This window comes from Micromesistius poutassou (assembly GCF_964030765.1).
Source record: "Micromesistius poutassou genome assembly, chromosome: 20".
In the NCBI taxonomy this organism is placed as follows: Eukaryota; Metazoa; Chordata; class Actinopteri; order Gadiformes; family Gadidae; genus Micromesistius; species Micromesistius poutassou.
Window position 1 is genome coordinate 5,675,255 of NC_140290.1, and position 19,681 is coordinate 5,694,935.

The 19,681-nt window shown below is 47.3% G+C and overlaps 1 protein-coding gene across 1 annotated transcript; it reads left to right on the forward strand.

Moving 5' to 3' along the window:
- Positions 1-286: 286 nt before the first annotated feature.
- On the forward strand, positions 287-19,151 carry LOC311364865 (TGF-beta receptor type-2-like). Its single transcript, XM_084484355.1, has 7 exons — positions 287-513; positions 4,165-4,312; positions 5,531-5,721; positions 7,908-8,752; positions 9,723-9,864; positions 17,503-17,627; positions 17,850-19,151. Exons 1-7 carry the CDS (start codon positions 441-443, stop codon positions 18,003-18,005), a joined length of 1,680 nt encoding a protein of 559 aa, XP_084340481.1. The 5' UTR covers positions 287-440; the 3' UTR covers positions 18,006-19,151.
- Positions 19,152-19,681: the final 530 nt, after the last annotated feature.

Here is a 19,681-nt window from a genome sequence, read left to right on the forward strand (position 1 = left end):
ATCTTCTGAGACTCGTGACATTTCAAGTCATGCCGTGTGTGTGTGTGTGTGTGTGTGTGTGTGTGTGTGTGTGTGTGTGTGTGTGTGTGTGTGTGTGTGTGTGTGTGTGTGCGCGCAAGGGTAATCATATGGTGCAAGCCTTGGTGAGCCACACGAGGCTTTAAAGAAAAGAAGAAAAAAAAGAAAAGAAAAGGGAGACCAACCCCGCTGAAGATTTCCTGTTCCATGAAAAGTTAACTGCACAAACTGTGTGTGAGAGAGCGGGAGAGACGTAGAGGGAGAGACGTAGAGGGAGAGACGTATAGGGCAAATTGAGCTTCTCCAGAGGCGCAACAGGCGGGCCAAAAGAAAGCGACCTCTCGTTTCGGGTGTTTACGGCGACTTTAGCCGAAACATAAGTCACTTCATGAGAAGAACGGCGGGGTTTGGTTCGCGTCTAAATGGAGCTACTTCGGTTTTCCGCTTTTTGGTGTGGAACGATACTGTGTCTTAGCATACTTTCAGACAACTCGGGTAAGTTACTTGTTCAATGTTACCTTGATAAATGACGTGTGACGACAGCTCGGGTTTTCTAAAGCCCACAGATGTTTTTGTGCAACAGCTGTAAAAGTAGCGTCGTGGCGTCGTTCCAGTGAAGTTGCGACTACCGTAACCGGTGAGTTGACGACCTCCTGCGGGACGGCGCTAGGATGCCCTGGCTCTGTATCGTAAATGTTGGCTGTTATGAAATTTAAATAAACTCCTATTTAATTATCCGTATCGAAGACGAACTAGCCTGCGCAAAAAGGTGCGTTATCGCACACACTGCGGCCAAGCTGTAAACAACCCCCTGATTAAACTAACGGATGACATGTAGCTCACAGCCTCTTTCACATGGCTGAGTAACCCTTAATACGCCTGGTGTCATTATCAACACGGTTTCGGGATATCAGATAACGTTGTCGAATTTAAATCGTCTATATTTTCACACTCACTGTAAACGCCGTTGCGGAAAGCTCGTAAATGCGATGCTTTGAGTTTGTTTCCTGTTTCCTCAAGGTTGGCTAGATGTTCACCTGCTACACACACACACACACACACACACACACACACACACACACACACACACACACACACACACACACACACACACACACACACACACACACAGCGTGGCGGCATTGATTCCGCTAGAATAAAACCCTTTATCTTTGATGTGCAACCACAATTATAACATCGGTGTGTCGTCCCCTGAGGGGGTAGACAATGTTTTACCAGACTCTCTGGCCCCCGATGGCACCACCACCACCGAGTCTCTTTGACTGTTCCTAATCCTCTCTCTCCCGCCTCTCTATGCAATTAAACGTAGCCCTGGGTGACAATTAGGTCCAGCATTCATCCCCTTCCATCGCCTGCCTCCGCGGGTTTAAATGACATGCTCTTTGAGAGCAGTTGCTCTAATGATATAATGACTCTCTGGCTCAACCACCTTGCAACCTGGCGGCGGGTGAGGGGGGGCATAAAAAGAGTGCTGGGGCAGTGGGGGGCATAGAGGGAGTGGCAGCATAGAGGAGGGCATATAGACCCGAGATCACTGTTGATTTACTTTGAAAAAGAGGGGAAAAAATAAAGAAAGGAACACACACACACACACACAGCCTAAAATCACACCCTCAATTAGTTTAGACTATAAATGATTATAAATGTTGTGATGTTTTCATTCGGGGGACAAATTTAGCCGTTGCCCGCCTGTTAGGCAACGCAACAAGGCAGACATCCCTGTGTGATATCCTGCAGGCCCGGGTACCCAGCCTAGCTGGAGCGCTGAGTAACGTCGTAACACGGAGGGTCTTGTGGCCCTTGGGATCTGGGAGTCTCCTCACAGTGCAATAGGTTGTAGTTCTTCTTTCTGCTGCTCCCAGCTCCTATATAGCTTCGCCTCACACACTGGAGGGCAAACACATTCTACCCTGGGCATTTTGTGATGGTTGAATCAGTACATACTCAGTATACATTGGCCTGCGTATGGTTGTCATGTTTGCCAACAGCAGATTCCTTAGTTAAACACTGAAACGCTCCAACGGGCAGATACAGCCAAGTGCATTCTGTCCTCATCACGTCTATGTGGCGTAGAGCTGGAAGACTTTTTCAGGTGTGCAGGCCTTTAAACTGCACTTTTTTGTAGTGTGATTGCAGTTAGCTATACCTCTAGGCCTCTTAAATACAACACTTCCCCATATATAGAAAAATATGATCTAAAGATGTATTATCCTGTTTTTCACAATTATAACAGTTTGATTTGTTATAGATAACGTATATATTTATCCCAAACATCCACTTTCCCCATGTGGGTCTCTCTGGGGGCAATGGTGAAGGAGGAGATGTGTCCTGCCATATGACTAACACAACAGTGTTACTCATGGCTTTCAAAGATCTGCCATTGTCAGTGTGTTCAGATTGCTTCAGGACCGTTTGCAAGCCCAAACACCACAGCCATACAAAAAAACAACCACAAACACAAACGACACTAATACACAACACACACGCCTTTGTCGTAAACATCTTCGTTTTCTTTTGACTGTCTGCTCTTGAGCTGCCTGTGAACAGACTAAAGTCCTCCAGATTTGTCTGCTTTTTTTTAATTGATATCCCTCAGATTCATCTCTTTAGACCGGGAATGGGACATCTTCCTAGGCTTGACAAACGACAGGCTGTAACCGCTGTCGTCTGAGACATATCGGTGTTCACTTTGTTTGTTGATTTTGGCTGTCTGGCTCTCTCACCACGGTCTCCGTCCATGATTAAATCAAACACACCACCAGCAGCAGCAGCAGCATTCATCGCAGATGTCAGTCTGTCTGTCTGTCTGTCTCAGTCACGGCTCTCGCCTGCCTGCCGGCAAAGTCAAGTCTGGACAGGACAGGAGCAGACGGCAGGGACAGCTCAGCGTTCCTGGTGTTCAGACTCGCACGGGTGGAAAATCCAACCCACTCAATACAACCCCCCCCCACCCGACCCCCACCCCCGGTACCCAACAGGAAGACTGGATGTGTTCTGTTTATTATTCATTTTATATGTGCATCTGTGTCTAGTACTGGAGCTTGATTGGCTAATTCCAAGAGATATGCGCCCTACTCTTCAGGCCTTTTCCATGACTTAAGTTGAATACTAGGGGTGTAACCTAAAGTCACGTTTCGGTACGTACCTCAGTTTTTAAGTCACGGTTCGTTATGTTTTTCGGTACAGCAGTTTTTATTATTTTATTAAACAATTTGATTTTGATTAGATTTATTCAATTGTATAAAACAAATGCCTTACAGAAATGAAAAGGCATCAAATACAAATACAAAAACACAATAAAGTCCAGGACTTATTTCCATTGTGGTCCTCAACACAAAACATCAGGACACGACACTAACTGAGTGTGTGATAATCAATAAAAACTTAATAAAAAAATATATATATATATATGAATCGTGCATCGACCCGTGCCAAAATATTTTGGTTTGAATACGCGTATCGTTACACCCCTATTGTATACCTACTGTATATAATACATTTATATATATTTTTAAACAGGTTGTTCCGTACGATTTCCCACATGTCTTCTGTTGCTTAGCGCAGCAGAGGGCCTCGGGGTTCCGTCTGTTCGCCGCACAGCTAAATGTCAAGAGTTCAACCCTTTCATTATATCAGACTGCACTAAGCCAGGGGGAAATGGGGTCTTGGAGTAGACCTTGAAGCTCTGCTTTGCCTGGATGGCTGATGCATATGGATACGGAACAAATATCCGCTATAATACTCTATAATGCTTTACAGCTACAAGACTCCCAAACGTGTGTTTATCGAAAATTGTGACCGCGAAAACAATCTATGCGCTATGATTTTGCTATGCTTTGTTTATTAATAAATCTCTCTTTCTCTCTAACTCTCTCTCTCTCACTCTCATGCATTTCAATGAAACAATGCATCCATTCATCAATAATAACGGTTCAATAGACATAACAATACAGTGAATACACAAACAAATCACCACCAGAGTAATCACCACCTAGTTAGAGGTTCCTAATAATAATTTGCAGCATGCAGAGCCACCATCATATTTAGCTGCCATCACAGCGAAAACTTTGCTATTTGTATTTATAAATGCGTCTCAATGACCTGTGTTCCCCCCCCCCCTCCCAGAGGCGTCCCCGGGCTTGCTGAAGCAGAGTCAGCTCTGTAAGTTCTGTGATGTTCGGCAGACTAACTGCACCGGCGTGGGCCGGTGTGAGGCGGGCTGTGAAATCTCCTCTACCTGCCAGCACACCAGCGAAGTCTGCGTCACTATCTGGTAGGTCCCCCCACCGCCACCGCCGCTGCCTCGCACGACCACTCTAAAGGCCACATGTTGTCGGTGGGATTTGATAAGTCCCTAAAAAAAAGGACATTTGCTTTTTATTTAGTTTTCTTTTACAGATCATAAACAAAGGTGGTACATACAGTATGTCCGCAGGAAATCAAAACAAAACAAAATCAGTCATCAGTATATCATCAGTATATATATATCAGTCGTTTCTAAGTCAGAAAGTCAATTTTTACGCTTATATACACACTATACACACATAAGTATGTGGCCACTCTTGTACATTCTTACTGATGTATACTGTATATTTGCCTTAATCATACATACATATCACCCACAGATTTGTATCTTAGATGTTACCATAAAACAACCCTGCTCTTTGAAAAAAAGGGATTTTAATGTGTGCTTGAGTTTGGCTTATCTAAGCCGTCTTAAGATGGCTTGTTATCAGGTCCAGAGATCTCTCCCATACGGACAGAGCTCCACCGCCTGCACCTCTGCACACAGATCAGGGGTGAGGAATGTTAATTCTGCCCCCACCATTCGATCATAATAGAACCAGCAGAATCATTCAAAATATACCAAGGGGGCTTTTGCATTTATCTTTTCTCCGATGACGTTCATCTTCGAAGAAACACATTGTTCTGCTTAAAACAAAGGCTTAGAGGTTTATGACCATAGCGCCTCACCTAGTCTTATGCGTCGTCTCCATCCATCATGAAGTGAATTAGCATCAAACACGGCGGCTCTAAGATCTTAAAGGGGAGTTAGCATTTCATCAGCTTTACCATTAGCCCATCTCGTGAGCCTGCTATGAGCTGACGTTGGCGATAGCCTAAGTGTATGCGGACATCGACCACTCATTGAAATGCCTTGCGTACGACAGCAGTGACCAGCATAATATATATGAATAATACTGTGGCTTCCGAATTACTTTTCTTGCCGTGCGTTTGTGTGGATATTTCAGAATCCCCCACTGCTTTTTTCTTTTGTAAATGTGCCTGCAATTTCCATATTGCTGAGGCAGTGGGTCGTTGAAACAGGGCCACTTTCCCATTTGCTTGCTGCCCTGTTTCTACTAGTGAAAACAAATAACTAAAAAAAAAACGAATCTTTAGTGGAAACTAAAATGGCTGATTTGATCGAACACGTCATTAACAAGATTGCGGTCTTGGATCTAAATCCAATTGCTTTTTGCTGACACAGGAGAAAGAAGGATGACAACGTCACCATGGATACGATATGCCACAACCCGGCCATCAGGCTGCATGGGCTGTTGCTGGACGACTACAACAACACCAAGTGTGAGATGAAGGAGCGCAAAGGCATGGGCTACAAGTTCTTCATCTGCTCCTGCACTTATGAAGAGTGCAATGAACACATCTACTTCTCCCCGTGTAAGTCCATGTGTTTTTTGTTTGGAAAATAATACAAAATGTCCAAGGTTTTTACAGGAGTAAAACAAGAATTTCTTGATATAGACAAAACAGTTGGCACTTCCGTTACAACTTTGCCAGGCATGATGTGTTGATAAAATACTCTGACCTTACACTGCGTCCTAAACTCTGATTCGTCTACTCCAACAGGACCAATAGATCCGTGAGCGTGTTACTGAGGCTGTTTAGACGGCTACATCTGTACAACACACAACGCTCCACATCCTGTTGTTATGCAATCCATCTGCCTGTCATGTTAGGTGTCACACGTGTGCACGTATGCCGGGTTGTGTGCAAGCGCCGTGATCCGAAACAGACTTTGTTCGTAGTTTGTGGTGTGCTGGTTTGAGCAGTTGTGCAACACACGGATGCAGATGTGTTTTCACTACGCAGGGCCGGCTAGGACAGCACCCAGAGTGTGAAAGACTTCTGAGACCAAGCCTCTCTCGGTTACTCGCGCTCACTCTTGTAGCTCTCTCTCTCTCTCTCTCTCTCTCTCTCTCTCTCTCTCTCTCTCTCTCTCTCTCTCTCTCTCTCTCTCTCTCTCTCTCTCTCTCTCTCTCTCTCTCTCTCTCTCTAGGAGAGCTACAAAATTAAAAGTGTCGATGATGGCAACTCATTAAAACGTGTTCCGTTCGATGCCCTGCACACAACAGCCAAGTTATAAAAGAGTAACGACAAATGGCAATGTCAAATACAGTTCATAGTATGGCAAGCGCTTCCATTCTCAGAGCATGCAGTTTTACCACGATGGGACTCAAACCTCTAACCTTGACAATCATGTTTATGCCAACTTCTACTTCCTGTTGAGCTAGACGTGGCGGCTAGACACTGTGTTGCTCATTTGCTTTACTATTTGTTTGTGCAGCCAATATACTTTGACTGAAATGGCTGGTTTGGATTAACGGTGAAAAGGGTGAGACACGCCCCCTCAAGGCAAGCAAAGTCTCGATGCTAGACACATCTGTCCTCTTGAGGGCGAGACACAGGGCTGTGAAAATGACGCAGCGTGAGTACTCTGAGATGCGAGTAGGGGAGGAACGGGGAGGGATCGCCATTCACCCTGCGAAAAAGGAAAACAAACTGTCTAGGGGCCACGCTGAGGATTTCAGACATGTGGTTTCCTGTCTGGAGGCGAAAATAAAAAAGCGCAGAGCGAGAATCTCTCTTGGCCGGCTGTATGGTTTGTTGCCGTCGAGCACTTGTCTTCGTTTCTCCATTACTCTCTGCTTTATACCTTCTCTCTACCCTGTTATGACATGTGACTGGATTACATTTCAGAAAGTCGATTGATCCCATCTCTCTAATATTGTGTAAAGAATAGAAATATACAAAAACATACAACAAAACTTTTAAACTCACATATAACATGGCAGCTTTAAATCAAAGTGTGTGTGTGTGTGTGTGTGTGTGTGTGTGTGTGTGTGTGTGTGTGTGTGTGTGTGTGTGTGTGTGTGTGTGTGTGTGTGTGTGTGTGTGTGTGTGTGTGTGTGTGTGTGTGTGTGTGTGTGTGTGTGTGAAGGAATTTTTTATGATTCTCCCCGAGGGTATATAGAGGAGACAATGTGTCAACGAGGCATTTACAAATCTTCAGAGCCCAGCTAGTGCCGACAGCGTAACGTTGTGTCTGGATACAACTTTTATGGCTCATATTTATTTCATTGCTTTAGCTTACAGAAAAAGAGAATGAAAATAGCACACATTTTCCCACTTTCCCAGTTCAAGCAGGCAGGCATAGGCTATAAACAAGGCCCAATGTGTGGTGGAGTGGTGGGTGGAGTTCTGGAGCAGGCAGTGTGTGTGTGTGTGTGTGCGTGCAGGCCACGCTCTAACTTTAGCTCTGCGATGATTACAGATATTAAAGGGAGAGAGGGTAAGGTGTGGTCTATTGGTTTCTATCTAAAAGGATAGGTGGTTGGGTGTTTTGGATGGAGTTAACTATCCCAGGGAAACAATATATTAATATAAGAATAATATAAGAATAATTTATCGACAACAAAATTTTTGTTGTCGATTTAATTGGTCGCTATTAAACAAGAAATATAACAAATATTGAATATGTTCATCAATGACCTAATTATTATGCATATCATCAATGACTATTCTCTCCAGGCTACAATAACAACAAAGTCTTTCTCCTCCTCTAGTCTCAGACCTGCTGGAGCAGGTGGTGTCTGTGATCCTGGTGAGCCTGGTGCCCCTGCTGGTGCTGGCCGTCCTGGTGGTCACCTCCTTCTACATCTACCGGGTGTACCGCCAGCGGCACGCCCGGCCCCTGCGCAAGAGGGGCCAGCCGCTGCACTACCACGACGACCACGCCAACATGATGGACGACGAGGGCTCAGACAGCAGCTCCACGCACGCCAACAACCTCAACCACAACACGGAGCTGCTGCCCATCGAGCTGGACGCCCAGGTGGGCAAGGGCCGCTTCGCCGAGGTCTACCGGGCCAAGCTGAAGCAGGGCTCCGTGGTGGGCGGTGGCGGCGGCGGCGGCGGTGGTGGCAGTGGCGGCGGTGGTGGCGTCGGTGGGGGTACAGGCACGGAGCAGGCCTTCGAGACGGTGGCCGTCAAGATCTTCCAGGAAGAGGAGTACCTCTCGTGGAAGAATGAGAAGGACATCTTCTCGGACGCTGACCTGCGGCACGAGAACGTGCTGCACTTCCTGACGGCGGAGGAGCGCAAGGTGCAGAAGCAGTACTGGCTGATCACGGCGTACCACCCGCGCGGCAGCCTCCAGGAGCACCTCATCCACCACGTCATCGGCTGGCGGGACCTGTGGACGCTGGGCGGCTCGCTGGCCCGAGGCATCGCCCACCTCCACAGCGACCGCACGCCCTGCGGACGCTACAAGGTCCCCATCGTGCACCGGGACATCAAGAGCTCCAACGTGCTGGTCAAGGGAGACCTCACCTGCGTTCTGTGCGACTTTGGCCTCGGGCTGCGCCTGGACAACTCCCTGTCGGTGGACGAGCTGGCCAACAGCGGGCAGGTAAGCGCTGCCGATCCCACTGCACACACAAAATGATCATTTACCTGTGAACCCTTTGATGGCTGGAACTGGAAGCGCCGGCCCGTGCCAAGAGTGGATAATCGTCACTATGGTGACAACTCTGTACTTTTCGGCCTTGATGCCGGCTGGGGTTACAGAGAAGTGCCGGTGTGAAGGGGTTATGATAAACCCTCATGGAGTGTTTTTCCATCAGCTTGGGAAAAGGAAATTAAAGGTGGTTAATAGAGGTCCCCTCTCGTCCGCTCTCCCTTTGTGCTCGGGAGTCCTTATCCCTTGGCCCCAGCTCATAATTTGCTGGGAGAATGTTTTTTGATTAGGTATTTTATTAGCTTGTCATCTGGCTATCTTTGTCAGAACAACAGATTTTATGAATCCCCAAGGACGTGATCATGCCGTGTGTAATTGACCAGGGCCATTAGTCCTTCTATGAAAAGGCCTCAAGAGGACACCCCCTCTTGCATTGAAATGCCCCTAATGCACTGACTGATAGAGAACGAGAACGTGGATTTATTCTGCTTATTCGTTTTCCAGCTTTCGATGAATTCAGAACATTTTGATTGCTCTGTTAGGCCCTGGCTCTGAGTGGCACCATGCCAAGTATGAATCCATTAAATGTGCTAGCATTTAAAAGAATAATCAAAAAATGGCTTGTGGCATCGCAGTTATTGGCATCCTACTAAGTGTGTGTGTGTGTGTGTGTGTGTGTGTGTGTGTGTGTGTGTGTGTGTGTGTGTGTGTGTGTGTGTGTGTGTGTGTGTGTGTGTGTGTGTGTGTGTGTGTGTGTGTGTGTGTGTCAGTTTTATCTTTGTGTGTCTGTCAGTTGTATGCTCTAGTGTTGTGTTTGTGTGTGCATATGCATCCACGTGTGTGTGTGAGGCTGTGTGGTCATGACTGGTGCATCACATTAAGTATTAATGTCCGCGTCTCTCCCTCCTGTCCACGGTGTCAGGTGGGCACCGCCAGGTACATGGCTCCAGAGGTGCTGGAGTCCAGGATCAACCTGGAGAACATCGAGTCCTTCAAGCAGACGGACGTCTACTCCATGGCCCTGGTCCTGTGGGAGATCACGTCCAGGTGCAGTGCCATCGGAGGTAAGGCGCTCCTTCTCACCCAGAGATCAGACCGTGTTGGTGGAGGTGTGTGTGGACTGCGTGTGGGCTGAAGCTGAGATGCCTTCAGCAGCAGCTCTTTATTTGGGATGATTAAGCAGGCCTGTACATGAGCCTACGTTTACGATTCAGCAGACGATTACAGATAACAGTGTTGTCTTCCAAATGTGTTGATACATGTCATAAATGAGCGGGTTTGCATCATGACATTTGGGCAGAGAGTGAGAGTTCTTGGAAGCAGGATGCTTAGTTTTAGTTGGATTGTTGGATTGGAGCGTTACCATGAGGGACATTGAATATTAAATGCCCTTAAACTTCTCTCGGACGCAGACATTAAAATAAACCAATGCCCAGCCAGAGCTCCACACATCCACACACACCTCACTGCTGGTGTCCCTTGGTCGTGACGTCAAAGGGATGAAAAAACGGTTTTGGGTTCACTGGCCCTTTAAGGAAATAATGGCGGTAATAACAACAAGCGATAAAGCAGAGTCATTAGGCACACCAAGGAAATCAATAGGTCGGATGGACGATCCACACACACACACACGCACACGCACACACACACGCACGCACGCACGCACATGCACACGCACACGCGCACGCACACGCACGCACACACACAAGCCAGGCCAGGCTGACCGGTGCTTCAGCCCAGAGTTCACTCCTAAGGAGGGAGAGCTTGTAGTCGCCTTGACTCATGTACCACTGGACATTAATCACTGTGGGAACAGAAACCTCCCCCCCTCCCTGGGGGTGTCACACACACAATCAATCTTGTGGAGGTCACGAGACCGCCGTCTCTTCCACCCAGCTAATGTACCCCGAGTTCCTGTTTTGTCACTCGGCGGCGTAAAAACAAGGCCAGGATATGTGGGAATAATAGAAATGGGCCCGTTATCGAACACGACGCAGGGCAAGGGGCGAGTATTTGCGTCAACACGGGTGTTATTTGTTTTTCGCTTCCCCCCGACGCCCCCTCGTGTCTCTGAGGTCCATTCAGTCACTTTGACCGGCGCTGTGTCCATTGTGTCAGAAAACCCTGCTGGGGAACGGGCTTTTTTTGTAGGGAAACCCACCGTTCTGCTTTTGGTTTGACACCCCCCCCCCCCCCCCCCCCCCTCCCCCCTTCTCCCCCCCCTAACACCATCACCCTCCTGGGCTGGTCCTTAGCATCGCCCAGAGGAAAAGCATGGTACCGTGGTCCGTGACCCACGAGCCCAGGACAATGTGTCTCCCCTGGGGTACACCGCCGAAGAGTAAACAGTCCATTTCCTGTTTTCGGTAAAGAGCAGCATCCCTGGCATTGAATTGTTTTCAGAGTTGAGTTATGTCACAAAGTTTGTCTCTCTGCCACTGCTGCTGGCGCAAGGCATTTGTGGACATGGGGTGGTGATGGGTGTGTTTATGCTCCTGTTTAGACTGTGGGGAGAGTGACTTTGCTTACCCAGAGGGTTATTAGTTCATAGGTGCTTGCGTATCCCCCCCCCCACCCCTTTTCCATTATTTTCAAACATTTTAGCTCAGCTTAGTCTAAACTTTTGTGTGAGTCAGAGTGTCAAGTGTTGCGGAAATGCTTTGCTCCAGACACCACCCCCCCGCATCCAGATCAACTGATAAAGGCCTCCCGGACAGAATGTAAACACAGCTTTCAGGGTTCCATTTTAATGCTGTAAGACGCTGTCCTTGTCGTCTCTCCCTCTCTTCCTTCCCTTGTTTCTACCTCTGACGGTCTCTCTTGTTGTCACTACGCCTCTCTCTGCCATCCGTCCTATACTGCTACCATGATGAAGACGATGCAACGGTTAATGACTGTCCCTCGGCAAACGCTGTGGCGGTGAGCTAACGGTTGTCGTGGCGACGGCGCTGTGGGCAGACAGGCCCACGGCAGGATTTATTACAGAGAGGAAGTTCGTATGGCATCCACCCCATCCCTGGATCAGAACCTAGACAGATACTAGACCGTAGCGGAAGCAAATCGGACTAATCCTTCTGTTGTGGTTGCTCCACATTTTCTGTGTTCTGTCTCTTTCTCGCTCTCTCTCGGTCTCTCTGTCTGTGGTTGTGTGTGTGTGTGTGTGTGTGTTTGTGTGTCTCTGTCTTTTGTTTTTTACTCGTACCATCGATTTGCACAGCCTTACCATTTGGCGTCTCCTTGAGGCCGAGGGGAAGAGGGCTGAAGTCTGTGGCAGATTAAGGCAAGACAAAAAAAAAAAAAAGAGAAAAGAACGAAAATCCCCAGGGAGACATCGACACGTTAAAAGGTTAACAAACAACAGGCCCTCACGCACCCCGAGAAAGCCGGGAGGAATCCGACACGCGCTTGAACCACAGCCACGCACCGGCGACAAGCCAAAGTATTCCGCCAGTTGTCCCCTGCAGATTGGACTGAGGTGGTATTGATTGCTGGATCCAGAGGCCCGTGACTGAGAAAGTGTTTGCAGAGTGTATTTAGCCAGTTACAGGCTTTGTGCACCACTCCTTTCTCTCTGCTGGTGCTCTCTCCTGCCACACCTCGCGCAGAGGCAGCCCGGTCGTTATTCTGGCTGGGAGGATTTCGCTCGTGACCCCCTGAGCGCCGAGCTCACCTGGGGGCCCGCATATGTGCTGCACACGTGTGCACAAGTTGAGTACACAGAGATACACAGATACAGACTCGCACACAAATGTACACACACACACTGAATAACACACGCACACGCACATGGACACACACACACACACACACACACACACACACACACACACACACACTCAGAGGCTGACACATGTCAGTGCACCATTATAATGACTAGGGGTGCAGCCTTGGCATTCTGTGTCTCTCTTGTCTCTGGTGCCAATTGCCTGCGTACGTTACCACGACAGACGTGTGTGTGTGTGTGTGTGTGTGTGTGTGTGTGTGTGTGTGTGTGTGTGTGTGTGTGTGTGTGTGTGTGTGTGTGTGTGTGTGTGTGTGTGTGTGTGTGTGTGTGTGTGTGTGTGTGTGTGTGTGTGTGTGTGTGTGTGTGTGACTGATCTGAGGACCACCATGCGAGAAGAACACAGCCATCAGTCGACAGTCCTACAGCCATTCAACCGTGAGGCATCGTAATGCTTTCTTTAACTTTCAACACTGCAGAGAGAGAGGGAGAGGCTGGATGAAGGAGAGAGAGAGAGGGACAGGAAGAGGGAGGTTGGATGACAGAGGCAGAGAGAGCAAATTGTATTTCATTTGAGAGAGAGAGAGAGAGAGAGAGAGAGAGAGGGAGAGGGAGGGAGAGAGAGAGAGACTCAGGGAAAAAATGGAGGTCAACAACTTTTTCCAAGAAGGCTTCCGCCCCTTGAGTCGCCTAAAAATGTCCCTCCTGTATAATTTGCTGCTCCAGATTTGGGAGTTGGGAACCGTCAGTGGGAGGGCGTTGGTCAGGCGGGTGGGGTGGGTTGGGGTTAACTGGTGGTGGAGTGGTGCTGGTGAATGCTAAGCTGCTGTAGTGGAGGAAACACACTTGATCCCATGAGGGTTTGCTGAGGTTAGAAAGCAAGGCTGCGATGAGGCTGCGAAGGGCAGCTGTGTCTGTATGTTTGTGTGTGTGTGTGTGTGCTTGTTATTGTATGGGGGGGTGTTTCTACGTGTGTATGTATGCCTTTTTTTGTGTTGGTGTGTTTATATATATGTGTGTGTGTGTGTGTGTGGGCATGTGTGGAACGTGTGATACCCCATTCGATAAAACATGATTGTCGTTTCATTGCATAACGTTTGACCTATTGTATCCATAAAATGATAGTAGATTATTAGCCTCTTTAGAGTTGCCTATTGTGGTGTATCGCATGCTGCACCACACCGGTAGCAACTGTACTACTACATTCTGCACTCAAAGTGACATAGCATTGACATCTTTATATGCTTCTAATATAATTCATTGAAGATTACTTCTCTCTCTCCGGTTATTCCCCTGAAAACGAATAACAAGCGTGTCTTTATCACAAATGACGGTGGCATTTTTGAGCTGTAGAGAAGACCTGCTCTCAGAATCTGACTCATCCTAACCTCACAAAACCGTAAAATACACTTAAAATGGCAATGAGATTGTATTATACCCTGGTATGGTAGAATAACCATGCGTTCAAAATGCTGTCACGTACCCGGACTCACAATAGTAAACCAGTACAGCTATTTGAGACTTTGCTGTATAACTGACGTAGTGCAAAATACTGCCACTTCTATAGCGCTATGGTTATTATAAACTGAGCAAACGGCTAGAGATCAACTGAGAAATGCACTTGCATGGCTGAATAAAGTAACTTGCTATTGCATATTTGAAATTGTTTGATAAGCATTAACATGAACACTTCATTAAACATAATCATATGTCATAGATAATAATGTCATTATCTATGGGATTGTTGCTGGTCATGCTATGCTCTTTTAGCTACTTTGTTAAGCGAGTTTCAAGATCAATCACCCGTTCCTCAGAGTTCCCCAATTTCTGATTAGGTGGCTATGACTCATACATATATACGTGTACATATCCATATCCATACCTACAACAGACAATGCTTTATTTAACAACACAGCAAGATGACAAAAATTGACAAAAATTGACAAAAAATCGTACTTGCCTCCAGTTGTAGCTTTGTTTCGCCTCCAGCTAACGTTGTTACATTTACATTTAGGGCATTTAGCAGACGCTTTTATCTAAAGCGACTTACAATAAGTACATTTGTCAGAAGAAAGAGACACAACAATATATATCGCTGTCGGTACAATAAGCATGTTCATAGAAACAAGTGCCAAGATCTTACAATTGCTAGGTTAACCCATTCCCTGTATACAACAAGATAGCTAGGATAAGATACTACACCAATGCCAAGTACTATTTAAGTACCAGGAAGTACAACGTTGTGACGTAATTATTACATATTATCATATTATTACATATTAGACTGATAAAGGCTATACAGTGGAGACTAATAGTTACACACATATACTATTGTGATCCAAGGTCCCAGCGCATCCAGTTGTGTTGGATCATCTTACAAAGGAATTCCTCAGCAACTACAAATCAATAACGATAATGTTTCCATGTGCCGTTTAATTAGCAAGCTGTTTACATGTGCCGTGTTCCTCCAGAACGTCTGCTCTGTTGAGCACAACCTGCGACCAAAGCATGCCAAATAGTGGTGTGACTTGCAGTTGTACGCTTACTCTGCTGTGATGAGAAAAGCAGTCCTTGTCTGTCTCTCTTCCGTTTTGCTTCCTCCCGTTACTGGCACTGGCAGTTTACCCAGCCTCTATATCTGGCACGCTGTTTAAACCACACTTTAAACACCAACATCAAAGTCTGAGCAGTAGTAGCCTATTTATTTTCCCTTCATTCGTTTAGTTACATTGGAGACCCCTACAGTGAATACAAAGTTGTGTTATGAAGGAGCATGTAGGAGTTAAACATCTGAGCGGAAGAGGTAGACGGAGGTAGAACAACGGGTATTCAAACCAGAATCTTGTGCCTGGGGCTCAAACACCCGGGCTGTCTATCTGACTCACACACACACACATACACACACACACACACACACACACCGACCGTCACAGAGCATCAAGGTATGCAGCCCACGGCCTCCCACCCATCAGACCTACAATGTGAAGACCACATTTCAAAATAAAGCAAGGTGCGGGCCGCGGCGTGGCCGATTTAGACGAGACATAACAGTGTATCTTATGGCTTAGTGTACAGCACTGCCAGAAACACTGGGCATCATCCGCAGAAGACTCCCAACAAGAGAGACCTGTCTGTTCTGAGAGGAGGGTCAGAAGTGGTTATGGTATTCAGACGGCGTGGCCGCCGCATCGCAGTGGAAGCACATGTTTTTTTTGACTGCAGAACCCCTCGATGGCACGCTACGAGGGGCCGGTTCTGACAATAACGCAGAGTCGGGGGGGGGGGGGGGGTGGTTAGCAGACGGAGAGAGACGTGTGAATGTGTGAGTGCGGCAAAACATTCTTCACCACTGGCTGTCAGCTCCGCTAAGGGTTGTAGCTTCACTTCCCCATCGTTGCCTCATCCAGGAATGTCGCCTCGCTGTGAAATTGTCGACGAGGAGCGTCTTGACTTCTGCAAACCACTGCAACAATTACACATGCAGCGTTGGTATCCTCAGCGGCCCCGTGATTATTGTTGCAGTTTAAGGTTTTTGCCTGCGAAGAGGGGAAGAAGAAAAACCATCTTGTCTTTCTGATTGCAGGGCTGTGCTTGTCATTCCACCTGGGGTTTGGCTGCGTTGTTTACAACACACAGAGGCCCTGATTGGTGGGATGCGGGGGGATATTTTTGGGACCCCGTTGTTTGGCAGTAGTGTATAAACAAAGTTTGCGCAATAGTTTACACAACACGTTGGCAGTCACATACACAGAGTTGAAAGGGCCATGGAGCGACATGGATGGTTGTGTACATGCAACGTCTGTGGGGCGGTCGCGTGGTTGGATTGGGGTATCTCAACCGACACAACCCCCCCCCCCCCCCTTCTGCAACTAGAGGCAAACAGGAAGTGTCCGCTCAAAGAGTTTGTACTGTATCAGGCCTACACTCTGGCTGCACCAGACCTTCCTGTTGTCTTCTGCCGTTTCCGTGTTGGTGAGTGTCTGTAATCTGACCCTACCAGTGGAATCACATGGCATTTACACATCAAGGGGAGCTGTCTGTTTGCTTTTTTTTTTTACTCGTAAGGGAGTCACAGGAAGAGTAGGACGACAGCAGCAGAGTTTTATTATTAAAGAACGTTTTTCTTTTCCAGTATTGTATTGTGGTCTTCATAATGAGCCAATTTGTGCGCTTTTATGGTCATAAGACCATCCTCTCTCTGGGTGTCCTTTTTAGATGTACGATTGATTTCACACTGTGGTGGGTATCTTGCTAAAACACATCCTGGTTCATCTTATAATTGTGAGTGATTTGACTGGAAAGGAAATAAGACGTTTGTACCAATGCAACGTTCTGCAAACTACTTGTCTCTGTCAGCTTCTCTCTTATCTCGCCCTCCTTTGAAATTCCTGTTATTCCAAAATGTCCGACCATTCTTCAAAGGACAGTGTTTTTTTTTTTTCTTCTTTTTCTTGTGTACTACCCCGAGGAAAGATAAAAAGGGAAAAAAGTCTTGACCTAAATTCACACGCGGCGGTGGCCTTCCATGTTGTGGAGGATTTTTAATATTCTGCTGTCCGGATGAAGTAGCTGAACTGCTACGCTAGCCTGGAAAAGCACTTGAGAAGCTGCTGCTGCTGCAGAACTGCTGACAAAGACCACGGTGCTGGGCTGGTGAAAAGGGGCTTAGGCCAGTCCATGAGGAAGGTGAACGGGGATTCTCCTTTTCAGCCGCTCTCATCTCCAGCCTCTCTGTCAGCGACGGGCGGTTTTCATAGCGGATCACAGTGGCCTCGGATGCAATATAATACAACTCCCAATGATCCAGGAGGAAGAGGACCGTTAGGGTGTTAATACAAACGCATTGTCTTTTCTTTGCTTCCCCCCCCCCCCCCCCTCCCAAACAGACCAGTTCAAACCTCAAGAACACACTGTCCTCACAAATCACAGCATCCCATCGGTGTGTGTTTGAACGGCTGTCTATCTGTGTGTTGTGTTGCAGAGGTGAAGGAGTACGAGCCCCCCTTTGGCAAGGTCAGAGAGCATCCGTGTGTGGAGAGCATGAAGGACAGTGTGCTCAGAGACAGAGGCCGGCCCGAGATCCCCAACACCTGGATCAACCACCCGGTAAACACTACACGCACGCACGCACGCATGCACACACACACACACACAGTTGACACACCAGACACACACACGCTTGCGCGCGCAAGCACAGCTGTCAGATGCACATGTACACATGAAAGACACAGTGTACACACACACACACACACAGTGACTCTGTGTATCCCTGGCTTCCATTAGTGGTTGCATTGTTCTGAGCCGTGCGCTCCACTGCTCCCCCTGCAGGGCATCCAGACGGTGTGCGCCACAATCGACGAGTGCTGGGACCACGACCCGGAGGCGCGGCTGACGGCCCACTGCGTGGCCGAGCGCTTCAACGAGATGGAGCACCTGGACAAGCTGTCCAATCACTCGGACGAGATCCAGTACAGCGAGCCCTGAGCCACATCGCTCTCTGTCCGTGTGTGTGCGAGTGAGTGCAGGGTGGATCGAGAAGCACCCTCGACTGCAACATCGCGCCCTGTTGGTGAGGCCGGGGACCTACAGCCAGGGGGGAGGAAAAAACGGAAAAACATTCCAGTGGATGTTGTGTTTACTCTGGGCGTCTCCGAAAATGCGTGCGGTGGACGGAGCGGCGGATGGAAAGAAAGCTCTCGGTTTGAGTCCAGCCGGGGCGCAAGTTACTCCAAAGTGCAGTTGCTCCGAGGCCAGGGGAAATACAGTATAAAGCTATAAGAAATACCTCTTGCACTTTATTATTATCTATGCAAACCAAATGTTGTATATTCAGAAAGCTATTATTGCTTAGGGCAACCATAGGAAACAGAGGGACTAAGTTTGTGTATTATTAAGTATGATAAATATATAACTATGCTTTTCATAATAGAGCTTAAGGATGGAACGGGAGCCAATAGGACATGTGTATATCTAGATTTTCTATCTCAAGCAAGGATTAAGTCGGTGACAGGGTCACACACTAATCTTCCTTGCGTGTGTGTGTGTGTGTGTGTGTGTGTGTGTGTGTGTGTGTGTGTGTGTGTGTGTGTGTGTGTGTGTGTGTGTGTGTGTGTGTGTGTGTGTGTGTGTGTGTGTGTGTGTGTGTGTGTGTGTGTGTGTGTGTCGGGGTGGGGGCTTCATTGGTTTTGTTATTGCCACGGAAAGGGCGGCAAGGTGAACGACCGACAGGGCAACCAAAGCATCGAAGTGCGGAAACATCCGCTCGCGTCTCTGCACACATTAACTGCAAATGACCCTGAGCTTTGTAATAAAAACTCATCCAAAGCAATAAACCAAGTGGAAAACTGATATCATATCCCTGTTGAACTGTACAAAAATAATACAAGATAATTTATGACACAAACTGGCTCTGGGCAGTCAAAGGAAGCCTGGTTAATGGTCTGGAGAGGATAACAGCAACAGAATGAGGACAAAAGGACTGGATGCACATTAAGTAACCACATCATTTCTGCCACAGCGTAGACCTTTTTTTTTGCACAAAAAGAGGAAAATCCTTTTTGATCCTTTTCTCATTAAAAGACTTCAATGAAGCCTGTTTGCTTGCCATGTTTGCCACCCTTTATTAAAAGTCTTCCAGTATTCTGTCCACAACAGCGTTTTCGAGTCATTTCAACGCCATCTCTTTAAACTATGTTTTTCTGAGTATGACAATGGCACATAAATTTCACTCCCACAGAAAAGGTATCTTATATATTGGATGTTGATCATTATTTTCAGACGTTAGCACTGCTTACGAGTACACAGGCCGTACTCTGAGCTCCATCTGCTGTATTTTCAAGTGACATGTCGCCAGGCAGGTTTCCATGGGTCAATCTCCTTGAATTTGATTGGCTGTCAGAGGCGTTTCCATCCATCTCAGTGAGTCACTGTCAGTGTTGCTCATTCTGATGACCCTCACAGAGTCTGTGACCGGTGTGGCCTTTTCGCTTGGCACACACTTGATTAGCACCGGGAAAAATATGTCTATATTTGCCTGTTGAGGAAACAAATGTGTTTGTGTGTGTGCTTGAGCGATATGCCCAAGCCATACCTGACACGCAATGGCATGTATCTCAATTCACTGCTAATAAGACAGGGTCAAAACATGTGATTGGCTGACT

What these genes read in the sequence shown, in the direction of transcription:
- LOC311364865 (XM_084484355.1), top strand. Translation starts at nt 441, where the DNA reads ATGGAGCTACTTCGGTTTTCCGCTTTTTGGTGTGGAACGATACTGTGT. An exon ending in CATACTTTCAGACAACTCGG is followed by an intron (nt 514 to 4,164) that starts GTAAGTTACTTG and finishes CCCCCCTCCCAG; the next exon opens with AGGCGTCCCCGGGCTTGCTG. An exon ending in CAGGTGCAGTGCCATCGGAG is followed by an intron (nt 9,865 to 17,502) that starts GTAAGGCGCTCC and finishes GTTGTGTTGCAG; the next exon opens with AGGTGAAGGAGTACGAGCCC.